Consider the following 13,485-nt stretch of genomic DNA (forward strand, 5'->3'; position numbering starts at 1 on the left):
TAAAATGAAATAAAATAAATATATACTCACCCTGAGATCTTCATTTCGTACTATTTCTAGAAGATGTCTGAGAAGTTCATGCGAATCATGTTGCCCTCCATCCATACATTGCGTTGTTTTCTTTTTAAACGAGTTTAACAACTCTGATGGACGATAAGATTGACGTTCATCAGTATTTTGCATTTCTGTAAGTGTTTTGCATAAAATTGAGGTAAAACTGCCCCAACCTTCTAAAATACCCTCTATTGGTGGCTAAAAAATATTTTGTTAATAATATTTAAATAATTTATGTAATGGCAAGTTATTTATGGCATAATATTACTATAAGCATATAATATCACTAAATGTATAAATATTATAATGCACATCTTGTAATATAAAAAGGACTTAATCCAATTGACAATTATTACAAAATTATACATAGAACCATTTGAATAAGCTGCTTGCTCTTAACGATATAAAAAACATATCGAGAAAATCTTACTTAATTTTAAATGGAACATAATCTGCGATATTAGTACTTTATAGAAATATAACAAATGACGAAACACTTATTCATTAAAGAAAGGAATGTTTCAGTACTTGCAAAAACATTATGTGCTTTTCTTATAATTATACTTATAATCTTATGACTACAATTAAATCTGTTTTCAAATCTGTTTATCTGGAGCTCTTATATTTTTAATAATTATTCTATAATTTACATGCATACATTGTCTAATCTAAGATATAATTATGTCTTTAAAAATTTCTCAGATCATCTCAATTGTTGGTGTAATATTAAAGGGAATGAATTTACATAAAAAAATAAGTTGAAAATTTAGTGACATTTTTTCATAAGCTTCATTTTGGAATAAATAGATGTTGAAGATTCATCGAGAATACATACAAACATTTGACTGTACTGTGTATACTAATTTACATTAATTTTTGTTACGATCATATGTACATATTTATAAACACTACTAACGGTGGCCTGACACCTACAATTCCTAAAATTTTTACTTACAAAAGCGATGCGGAAAAATAGATTTTCGAGATTAGATTTTTTCTCAAAACGTGTGTATAATTGATAGTGCAATCATTGATAAATTTTTTTCATGACTTAAATTACTCCGATAAAAAAATGGTGACAAAAAATAATATACCAACTACTTCCAGGAAGACATTGTAAAGAGGAGGCTTTAATCAGATTTATGTTAACAAGCATGTTTGAAGGAAATAAACTTATAACGGAAGTTTGATAGTTCAAAAATTTAGAAAAATTTGGAGCTCTGCAAAAAAAATAGCTCAGGTGGTACCAACGAAAGTACGAAGTTTTTCTGAAACTGTCACACTGCACAAGTATGATAGAAATCTTCATGCGTGTAATAATATAATAAAATTCTACTTGTGTGTATATTTTCGTCTCCTAGATAGTTTTGTATAAACATATGTACTACTGTGTACTCATCTATTTATATGAATTTTGATAATCCGATAGACTTTCATTCTTTTAAAGAAGCAAGAACTATTCCGCTACGTACATGGAGTGTATAGTAAAATCGCAATTATACATTGTGCGTTATGCGAAAGATATTTCTGTTTTAAAAAGAGTATCATTATTGTAACTTACGTAACCACCACAGTAAGCACAACCGTGCGAAATATGTACATATATTTTATTCTACTATCATAAAAGTATAACCATAACTACACTTATAACGCTTGCAAATTAGCAGTCTTAATGAATTCATAGTCGAAATTTCAGTGTCTCTGTCATATAGCATATACTTATAATAGTATATAATACAAGTATATACATATAATAAACTATCTATTTGAGTGTCATCAAAAATTAAAACTACAAAAAATTAAGGAAGAAAAGCTTTTCTCAAAAATTCTTTACACAGTATAGAGCATAGAAAATGTCAAAACTATAATCCCCTTTTCCACTTGTGATTAGTCGCGCGCGACTCTCAGTCATACAAAATCCATTGTTGAATATGGTACAATTCCTATACGCGCTGCCACGCCTAAGGATGCGATGTCGCGGACGCGAAATTGTGCGAAGTCAAGATCAATTGTACGCGACTACAAAGTATATGAAATACATATATGTCATACCCACATCCAGAACAACTACATGTGACTGAATGTTATTTTACGTCTTTTCAAGGCGTTTTAATATATAATAGTATTACCTTATATTGCTATGCATTATTATATAATAATAACATATAATATCATATTATAATAATATATAATATTATAATTTATAATACCTTTAACATAAATAATTAATATTATAATGATGAGAGATTTTCTACCGTGATACTACACATATGTTTGGTTGTTAACATTCGACAGAAACTCCAAAGTTAATTATCTTATTTATATTCTTTAGTTTTTCCAAAAAAATTTTTTGTTTAGTACTAACAGTTTCTCGACATAACTAGGTTACTAGCTTTTTATGACGAATGATTTAATGAATTGATTAATATGTTAAAAAATGTATGGTTTCACTAAAAAAAATTAAGCTGACCTGTATTTGGCATCGCGCGCGACTAGCCGCAAGTGGAAAAAGGTTCTAGGTTCTAGCTACGCATTATACAGCCGACAAACCAACCAACCGAACAGTTAAAATCACATAACTATGCGACGGTGTCCATATATATATATATATATATACATATGTATGTGTGTACGTCAGCAGCACGTCGCGAAATAGAAAAGGTTCACCAGCGCCGTGTCATGCGGAAATAAACATTTGAGAGGGTCGTACAGCGTGCCCACCCCACAGTGGGGTCCGCTTCATTTTCGTATCAGTCAGAGAACACTATTGCAATAATGAAACTTTTTTATTTTTTATTTTTTGTTAATGAATGATTGAAGTGAAACCAAACACGACATTGTTATCGTATTGTTTACGATAATGAGATACGTGCGAACCAATCGTATATAGGGTAGGGCATAACTTAACGTGATCAGCGTTTTTATAGGAGGATGTGTAAAGAACGCATAAAGGTCAACTTCGTTTTTCTAGATGAAATTACATATATTTTTTACATACATTCATTCTTTGAAGCATTCTACGTCAAATAGTGTCAAAGGACAATATTATTATTATTTTAAATGTTAAATTGCTGAATGAAGATTTAACCGAACTGAAAATACGCGACGTTTGGCCGTATCATAGAGTCATCGCTCTTCCTAACATTTCTTAAAAATGATTAAGAACAGCGCCCCACCGGTTGATTTTCGGAATCTCAATCCTAACCGACGCTACACACAGTAGAAGCAACTAGATCCCAAGCACGGTATCCGATACCAATTGAATCACGTCAAAAATTAACTCTTCAGATTTCTAGCTTATGATGCCTCATTAAGAGATTAAAAAATAGGCAGGAAAATTATATTACTTACTGTATTAATAAACAAATATGTATATACAGTAATATAATTTATATTATATAATAATATTAATATTAATAATAATTTATATTATATAATAATATAATATGAATTATATTACTGTATATACGTATTTGTTTATTCGTATCTGTTTCAAGAAGCAATGCTTAGCACATGTCACCGCGCAAATATCACCAGTCCGTGCTTCCTACTTCTGTGAAGTTCTTTCCGCAAAAATCAGTAAATTTGTAAACTCAATATCTCAAGAACTAATTAAAGTTAGTCGTATATATGGAGAGTTAGTGAATTCTTTTTAAGAAACACAATCAAATAATCTGAAAAATATGTTCCACGTAGAAAAACGAACTTGATCATCTTCGCTCGAAAAATAACTACGTAAAAAATATTCGCCTTCATTAAAAAATGTATCTGTCTTATGCCATATAATCTTCATATGAAAAACTTTTTGTAGCTGCAATACATTAGAAAATATGTAAAGAACTGTCCGGAGTTACCGTGGACACTCTGTATAAGTATGTGATAAAAATTAATATCTCGTACACCATAACATCCGAATGTAAATAATGTTCCCTTTGATCCTAATGATCGTCAGAAAATGGTTCGTTAAAAAATGGCCTCTTTTATTAGTACGAAAATTGTGTTTTTCTTTAATCTTACAAATTTCTTATATTTAAAAAAGACAACATGATCAATGACATTCAATTCTATAAAAAGACAGCCCTTTCCAACGTTTATGCTAGTGAAGAGAATTTTTAAAAGTGAAAACAACTTTTCCAAACATTCCTGAATAGAAATCGTAAATGGTAGTCTGAAACCGTCTGTACTGCCGGTCGTTTGCTTCTCACTCATAGAGCTGCTATATGCCGGATATTAATTTTGATTACTCGAAGGAAAACGAAAGAAACATAGCGTATTATAATTACGTAAGATCACAAGAGATTACGATCTACTCGAATTTTTACAATTTTTGTAACCATACATACTGAAGGACTTCATTTATACATATAAAACTGACAATAAGAAAAGTTTTACTATAATACCGAAAATCCAAATTCCAATTTATCTATATTTTGTAGAATTGTTTGAAGTTTATGAATATTCAATGAAATAACATTTTACAACAAAAATTAACAATTAATTCGACAAGATTTAGATACTTAGTAACTATATATAACTATATATACTATATTACATATATATAGAAACTATATATACGTAATTTAATTTAAAAAAGCTACACAAAATAATAAAAACTAATCAAAAGATTAAAAAATTATATATATATTATTCAATGGACAATATATTATTCAGCACAGCTGTTAAACTTTCAGGGTGCCGACTTTTTATGTTCATAGTTTCATTTTTAAAAAAATTGGTTTATATATCCCCCACACATCCTTCTATAAAAGCTAATCGCGTCAAATTATGTCCCCCCTCTAAACCATCCAACTTTCATTTAAAACATATTTCATTAAAATCATTACTTGCGCAGTAATGGAAGTGCTGCCTGGCGATCGTATCAAATATTAACTAGAGTTAGGGCCCTCCAAAAGGCCACTTTCACCTTCGTATCGGTGAAACAACACTAATCCAGAGGCAACATTTTTATTTTATATTTTTTCTTAATAAAAATTTCATTAATACATTGAATTGAGATTTTTCTAATTAAAGTGAGATCAAACTTCATATTGTTATAAAATTTTATAGTAAATTACATTACCCAATTTTATAACAATATCGTGTTTGGTCTCATTTTAATCAGGAAAACCACACCAATATGTTAATGAAACTTTTATGAACAGAACATTAAAAATAAAGAATTTTCACTGTTGCATTAGTATTGGATTTGCCGCTACAAAGCTGAAACTGTGCGACCCTCTCAAGTCAATGGTAGTATCCATGTGATGCGATAAAGATGAAATTTCATACAATTCCAGTGATAAATATGACAGCTATTATCGCACGAATGCCATGTAGAAGGCTCCCATTTAACACTAGGTTTTACGAACATTTCGATTGGGTCAAAATGACGCGCATCCGTAGAGATAGGTATACCACATAGAAAACTTAAAAACTAGAAAACCTTGAAGAAAATGATTTTCGATATATATTTGTCTCGTTAAATGGATAAGAGTCAGTATAAATGATAGAAGAAAAATATAAACGTCTCGTGTAATTTACCTCACGAAATTCGAAATGCGTCGAAATGACGCGTCCCGTAAATCTAGTGTTAAAATGTGTCTGTTTCGTGTCGTATTGGTTGATCAGTCGATTTGTTAACTGTGCAATGTGCAACTAGAATCTAGCCTATAACTATAAAAAATTAAGTATCAAAAGATTATAAAACTTTTAATTTAGCTGCTTTTTATATCACGCGCAGTTTTGTAAATATTCAAAACTACACAAAAACTTGTATTTGTTTTGAAGAATGGTTTCATCTTTATTAAATGTTTGCTTGCTGGAACTAAGAATGGTTTCATTATTAGCGTAATTTCTATAAACTTTCAAATTTTTCTGAATTTTCGAGTCACCGGATTTCTCTTGCTAACGCGATGCAAGTAGATGAAATGAAACTTAGACCATTTACTCCGCAGCTATTTTTGTATAATTGATAACAGCTTAAAATTAAAGATCTCTTTTCAAAATTTATTGATCCTTTAATTTTGTTACTTAGTATACAGAGTATGTAGATTAATCAGGATTTAAATCGATCCCTGCGAATATTTCCGAAACTCATCATGATACTGAAAAATATTTCAAACAAGAAGTAAGTGGTTTTGAGGGGAACATAATGTGATGACATCAGGTTTTTGTAGCTGGACACATAGAGGACATATGAAGGTCATCTTCATAACTTTCAACTTTAATGAAACTCATTAATGAAACCATGTATTTTTTAATACATTAATTGTTTCACCTTAGCTATTTTCTGCAAAGAGTTATTAACTTATTTATGTCGAGAAACCATTAGTTTAGTAAATATTTTAACTTTCGTTCAGCGAAACCTCTACATTCGTCACATACTTTCGGCAAGAAAATGTATTCATCCAAAAATCCAGTATTCATTACTAAAGTCTAGATTAGATTAAAGTCTAGGTCTAGATTACTCTAGACCCGTACTGTTTGCCTTAAGCAAATACACATTTTTTAATATATTTTCTTGGCCTTAGCTATACATATATTGGTTTTATAATTTTTTTAATATCTTAATAATCTAAATAGTATACTTCAAATAGACACTTGTTTCTCATTCGGCTGTTGCTAGCATCTTCTCAAGAGTTCCAATATTCGTACAAAAGAAGACTGTTAAGAACGTATCGTTGCCAACGTTGGTGATCCAAAGAACAATACTTCAAGAAGGAGTAAGAATAAAAGAGAACAATGCGAAATGAACACGGACGAAAGACGAGAGGAGAGATAAACAAAACACTTGAATTTATTGTCACAAAATGCAGTTAGATTGAAATAACTAAAGTAACAAATGAATTTAAGCTAACACTGAATACCAAGTGCAGCAGCAAAAAGATCATACGAGATAAGTTTAACAATTAAGACTATTTATTAATTCGATTCGACACTGAGAACTAATTATTCTCTTTTTTGTTAATTTTTATAATACAAAAAGTTAATTCTACATTTATCCAATTTAATATTTGTTCGTCCTTCAGGAACAGATTAATGACAATATATCCTTGTGGAAAATTATATATTATTTTATTTACTTATTTTTTATTATTTAAAAACTAAAAAATAAATGTAGAGAACAGTAAACATTATGAAATAAACTGCATCTAGTTCTGGAAATTAAGCAAGTGAAAAATAAAGACGAAGAAGATGAGTCAAGAGTTAGGCAAAAAGAAATAAACTATTTTACGCAAACAAATAGCTATACGATTGAATAAAAAAAGACAACAAAATCTTACAGAAACAGAAAGGAATGAAATCAGTAACTATATATTCTATGAGGTTTCACTGTTTTCAGATTTGTTTTCTCCGTCCTTCGCACGACAAGTTTTAAAAGATCAGAATTAAAATATCTACTAAACTGAGGCTATGCACGCACTAACAACAATTTATCGCATTGGTTTATAAGTTTATATGGACATGTGCGTATTTGACTACGCGACTGTAAGACGATTTTTGTTATTAGAAGAAGAAGAAAAAATTAAACTTTTAATTGATACAAGAAAGAACGACAAATTAGTGCTAATAATACTTTTGTGTATAAAATACCAAGATAGAAATAATGCATTTAAAAAATATATATATGGTTCCACTAAAAAAATAAGATTGTCCTCCATATGTTCTATACATTTCTATCTACAAAAAATCATTAATATCAAATAGTACTCTCCTCGAAACAGTTTAACTTTTGTTCGAAGTATTTTCCACTATCATGAATAGAGTGCGAATTTTTATGCAAATTCATATTTTTCAGAATATAATTCAAAAAATAGAGAATTGGGTGGAGAAATTTCAATAGAAGATTGTTTTACGTACCAAACATCATAACAAACACTATACTTTGGGTATTTTATACATTTCTTCATATTATACGCGTTGTATGCAATTTTAAACTTTCAAATTTCCTACAAATGCATGGAAATCCGCAGTCTAATCATGAATAGTTTCGGAGATATTCATAAGGATCGATTTAAATGGGACATCCTATATAATGTTAATATAAATACAATAATTATATGGAATAATATAAATAACTATATAGGATAATATAGAATAAACATAGAATTGCAAATGATTATTGCTCAGGAAACTAATTTTTTATGCTGGTAGCAACTAATTATAAATTAAAGAAAGATGCATTTACTGCAAAGGTATTAGATACTATTAATTTAAATACATAAAGTGTATGCAAATATTATTTCTACAAATATTATTCGATATAGCTCAGATTTATTTCAACACATTAAAAGAATGGAATTTAACTTATTTTGTACATGACTTGTTTAGAGTAATTCTATTTTTCAAAAAAATTAAAAAAGAAATATTGTATATGATACAATCACGTTTATATGTTAACTTTGATTAAAAAATTCATTAAAAAACATTTAATTCAATTTTCATTTTTATGTCTCGTTACGTGTTATTTAGTGTATATTAATGGTATACATTTAAAAACAACTTACTAGATCAACTTCTTCTGAGTTATTGGCAAACTTATGTTTGCCTCCTGGTAAAATGAATTTTTGTCCAGGAAGACGCAAATCATCAAGAACTTTGACTAAGAAAGGTGTTTGTGCTAAACATTGCAGAACTGCATTAAAAAAGCAGGTGTTTCCCAAATTCATTAAACCCTAAAATAATATAGAATTGGATATTTTAATCACATACACATATTATGAGTTGCATCTACTTTTATCAAGTACATATCTAAATATTATTCTTACATAATTTTTTTATGTTTGTCAACAAATTACATTGCAAATGACTTTTAATTTATTGAAATTCATTAAAATAATAACTGAAATTACCAAAATACATACCCCTACTTTAGGCAAATTGTATAAACCTTTTTCTTTATCTACTTTACTTATATCTACAGTTTCATTTTGATATTGTGTTATTAATGTCTTAGTTTGTAATGAATTTTTTACTGTACTAGATCTTTTTATAAACTCCACTGTTTCTTGAAGCTTTTTTCTAAAAATTAAAAATTATTACTTAGCCTGTAGGTTTAAATCTAAAAAGTTGAAAAAGGTATATTACAGCGCAATTTTGAAATTATAACAAATGTTTTTATTACTTAATTACCTATACCATAGACGTTGCAAACAAAATTTCTTTAAATTTATTTCATAATCTAATTTCATTATTAAGTTTATTATGGTTATATGGTCAGGAAATATTTAAAAACTACTTGTAATATAATTTCTTTTCTTTCAAAGCATTTCTCTAAACTTTATGATTCTAATTGAATACTAGAAACTATTAGAATACATATTTAATTTCTTAATTAGTATATATATGTTATATAAAGGTTATATATATATATTAATACATATAGGTCAAAAAAATATTATTGTAAATGTTGTTTAGTAATTTGGTAGAACATTAGGTGGTATAGATAATTTTTCTGTAAATATAGTAATGGGGATATATCAAAGCCAAGGTAATTTTTTTAAATGAAACTCTGTATTTGTTTACTGCAATATAGTAACGTTTGTTGAATACAACTGCCTGATATCTATCTATGCAGTGAAATGTCAAAAATTAAATCCAAAGACGTCAGATCAACTCAACTCCATAGCTGACGTAACTGCATTGAGTAACCCTCATCAGGTTATATATACTATAAATAAAAATGGAACTTCTTATTTCTTCTCATCCGCTTTAAATTTATACCTTTAGTTTATAACTAGGAGTCAGTTCAAAAGTCCTTCAGTGAGTCAGAAAGTCGAATGGAAAGTTTAAACATTCCTTTAACCATTTATAACGTCGGTTTCTTTGCCGCCTTTAACATAAGAGCTCTTTCGACTTTTGGCTTACTAAGAGCAACTGACTGCTAGAAGCTAAAAATATAAATCTAATATGTATAAGAAGAAATAAGAAGTTCGATCTCTGTTAATGATTTTTATTTAGTTTACTTTTTTGTCTGCCTGGGTAAAATTTTGTAAGTGAAACTTCACTCACTCTTCAAAAAGATAGAAAACTGAAATTTTTAAGACTAAAAAGTAAAAATAAAATATATAAGTTAAAAAGAATTAAAAAAGATCGCTTCTTAAAAAAATGTACTAGAAAAAAGAAAATGATTTTCTTAATCAATTATCAGTAGTCAGGGCTCATATTAACTAATAGTTCTACAGTTTTCAGAATTTTAATAGTTCCAGAGTTTCCATATTTGATTATCTCAGATTCACGAATTGAGCCAAATATTCTATCATTTTTATCTCGTAATCGTTAGAGAATCATTTTCCTTGCCTTCGTTAGAAATTTCTCTGTATATTATTATTACATTCAATTATTTAATGATATTTGATTAATAAAAAATTATTTTCTTCCGTTTAGTACATTCTGAAATAAAAACCACATGTTTTTAACATTTTTAGTTTATATGTTTTATTTATAGTGCTGAGGTATAAATCTAACAATGAGATACATAAGGGAAAATAAAGAGCGCGATCTTTACCTATAGCGCATAATCTAATTAGCGATGTTCGATGTCGTTATTCGATGCAATCGCGCCAGCTAACGATTTGCGTTGATCTAACGCCTTCGGATCTAATTTATGATATTCCACTATGTTATGAATAAAAAAATACAGAGTTCCATTAAAAAAAATTAACTTGACTCTGATATTTGTATGTTTTTGTCTTATATTATATTGACTTTCTGATGATTTCGATCCCTCGTGAGATATTCCAGTATAGTTATTCCAGTTAAACGAAGTAATATATATAGTATATTCAATTTTTTGGATTTTTTGTGCGTTTTGTTTTATGTACATATATAAAGTTGTACATTTATTTTCATACATACCTACAGCCAATATTAATCTTTGTTTCACATTGAAAACACCAAACACTCCAATAAAGACTCTCAACTACCATAACATGACAATCACTATGTGGCTTCTTATAATGTTCCAAAGCATGACCACATTCTTCTCTTCCACAACCTTGATATCCACATTGTAAACAAATCAGTACAGCTGAATTTGTTACACATTCCTGAAGTTTTATATATATTCACTTTAGAAATAATATTAAAAAGAAAAAAGGTTTTAAGTTTTTGAATTTATACCTTTTCATTGAGTTTTGATGAATCATTTTTGCACTTTTTACATATTGAACATTCCATACTAATTCCTACTTTATTGACACATTTCTTAATTTTATTAAAATTTACTGCCTTTGGTATATGTGGACATTTATTATCTATGAACATTAATGTATATATTAATTAATATTTTTGTAGAACTATTAACTAAATATACTACACATAAGAATTTAACTTATTATGTCATTATTATATATGATTATTAAGTTTATTAATAGGTTCCTGCATAGCTCCTGTCTGTTACTGCTTATTTTTTACAAATTCAATTTTTGAAAACATCTTATATATTTATTTCAAATTATGTATTTTCCATTATTATCTATGATAGTTCCTCATCTATGTATGTAGATGTTGGATTATAGGGACTATACTATTAGATGTTTCAAATGCTTATAGACTCTTTCTAAATATCTAATTATCTCTATAAAACTTATAAAATAAATAAAATTTAGCCTATAAAAGAGATTAATGAAAATATTTCATTTTAAGCACAATTTGTATTACCATATAAGTGGGTCGAATAAATATTTTTGTGGTTTATAAATTTTGAAGTTATATTATTTAAAAATGATAGTTAGGCCTTATCAGATGTCAATACTTTGTACATACCACTAGATCAGAGTTTTATTTGATAAATTTTGTGCTCAAGTCACCTATTATGTCGGCTTCCACTTAGCGATATGACTAATATAATAAAGTTTCCAGATCACATCAAATATGACATACAACCAATAAGAGTTATAAACACTTGTTCAGATGATTTGCACTGGTGTATGCTTACTTATGAATGACATAAAAAACTTTTAATTAATACTTGAGTCAAAAATGTATTTTTAATATGAAAGAGTAGAATCGGGATCAAAAAGCTTTCCGTACATACTTATGAGCACATAAGACAATATATAAGAACAATGTAACAATGCTACTACACTAAACAATATTAAGTCAATATCATTTTCCTAAACAAAGGAAATAGATCTGAAATTAACTAAGTATAAAATTAATTCTAAAAATGTAAACTTCGATCCCTCTACATGAACTACTAATGGAATACAGAACAGAAATGAAGATACTTCAAGATGTTGCTAATACGTTAATATAAATATATATCAATATAGATATATATTAAGATAAAACTAAACCTTTCAAAGAATGAAAACATAGTGAACAGCACACATCAATTGAAACCTCTCTATAGACAAACAATTTTAAAACTGATTACAAAATTGAATCAAAAACTAAAATTAATTAATATGATTGAAACTAAATATAGTAACAAAGTTGTATCTCAAATTATTTGTAGTATCATTTGAAAAGCAGATTATAATAAATGAATATAGAAGTGAAGAAACTCTTCTATTAATAAATTAAATAAAACGAAATGAATAGATTTTACAAAAGTTCATATGGACAAATTATTAAATATAAGTAAATAATCAAATAGAAAAAAAATCTTTATTTAATCATAAACCACAACGCTGGTAATATGAGTGAGGTTGAAATAGTATAATCATCAACTTATTAAATGCAATATCTTTTTTACATTTTGAAACATTATCTGCATGGCAGAGCACAAAAATTAAATCTTGATAGATCGTCTATCTTCCACCAAGATAGCAACTTTATATAAATTATGAAGAAAGTTAAAAAGGAATTGTCCTGTAATATATTTAATCAAATTTATATCCTTTAATCATCTGATTTGAGCCCAATTGGACATTTGTGGGATGAATTAGGCAAATACATCAGAAATCGTAATACAGCAGCAAAGAACAATCAAAACAAATGTTAATAAAAAAATATAATAATCGTAAACCTGTAACGATAGCAAAATCAGTTACTTCTATGTAAAAAAGAAAGGGAGAGGCGTATTCAAAATCGAACATGTGGATCATTAACTAGCATAAAGAAAAGTAAACTTTTCATTTAATTTAAGTTCATGTATGTACGCAAAGGTTTTCTTCATTTAACTTTTGTTCAGTTATCACTTATATCTTACTCTGGTGTTAATAAAAGTCACAAATTCTTCTTTATTTTTATTATATTGATTTTCAATATGTCACTATCAAAAATACTCAAATAAATTTGAATAAAAATTCGAACAAGATATACCAAATTTATTTGATCTACTATGTATCAGTGTTATATTTATTTTAACATTGAAACATAGTTTCTAAAAACAAAGAAGTAGACAGAGTTTGTGCAATAACCTAATATTATCACAATTTATTCAAATACATAATAAATGAATAATTTAATTAGTAAGAACAATAT

General features: G+C 27.8%; 1 protein-coding gene across 2 annotated transcripts in view; it reads right to left on the bottom strand.

Moving 5' to 3' along the window:
- The window catches only part of Usp16-45 (ubiquitin specific protease 16/45), a 43,022-nt gene that overhangs the window by 28,633 nt on the left and 904 nt on the right, over nucleotides 1-13,485 (bottom strand). For both annotated transcript variants that reach the window (XM_033346935.2, XM_033346933.2), the window contains exons 3-7: nucleotides 11,176-11,309; nucleotides 10,912-11,102; nucleotides 8,919-9,075; nucleotides 8,562-8,729; nucleotides 31-252 (exon numbers count right to left, since the gene is read on the bottom strand). In XM_033346935.2, the coding sequence (XP_033202826.1) occupies nucleotides 31-252; nucleotides 8,562-8,729; nucleotides 8,919-9,075; nucleotides 10,912-11,102; nucleotides 11,176-11,309 (872 nt within the window). The remainder of the gene's footprint in view (nucleotides 1-30; nucleotides 253-8,561; nucleotides 8,730-8,918; nucleotides 9,076-10,911; nucleotides 11,103-11,175; nucleotides 11,310-13,485) is intronic.

This window comes from Bombus vancouverensis, chromosome 3 (genome assembly GCF_051014615.1).
Source record: "Bombus vancouverensis nearcticus chromosome 3, iyBomVanc1_principal, whole genome shotgun sequence".
NCBI lineage: Eukaryota > Metazoa > Arthropoda > Insecta > Hymenoptera > Apidae > Bombus > Bombus vancouverensis.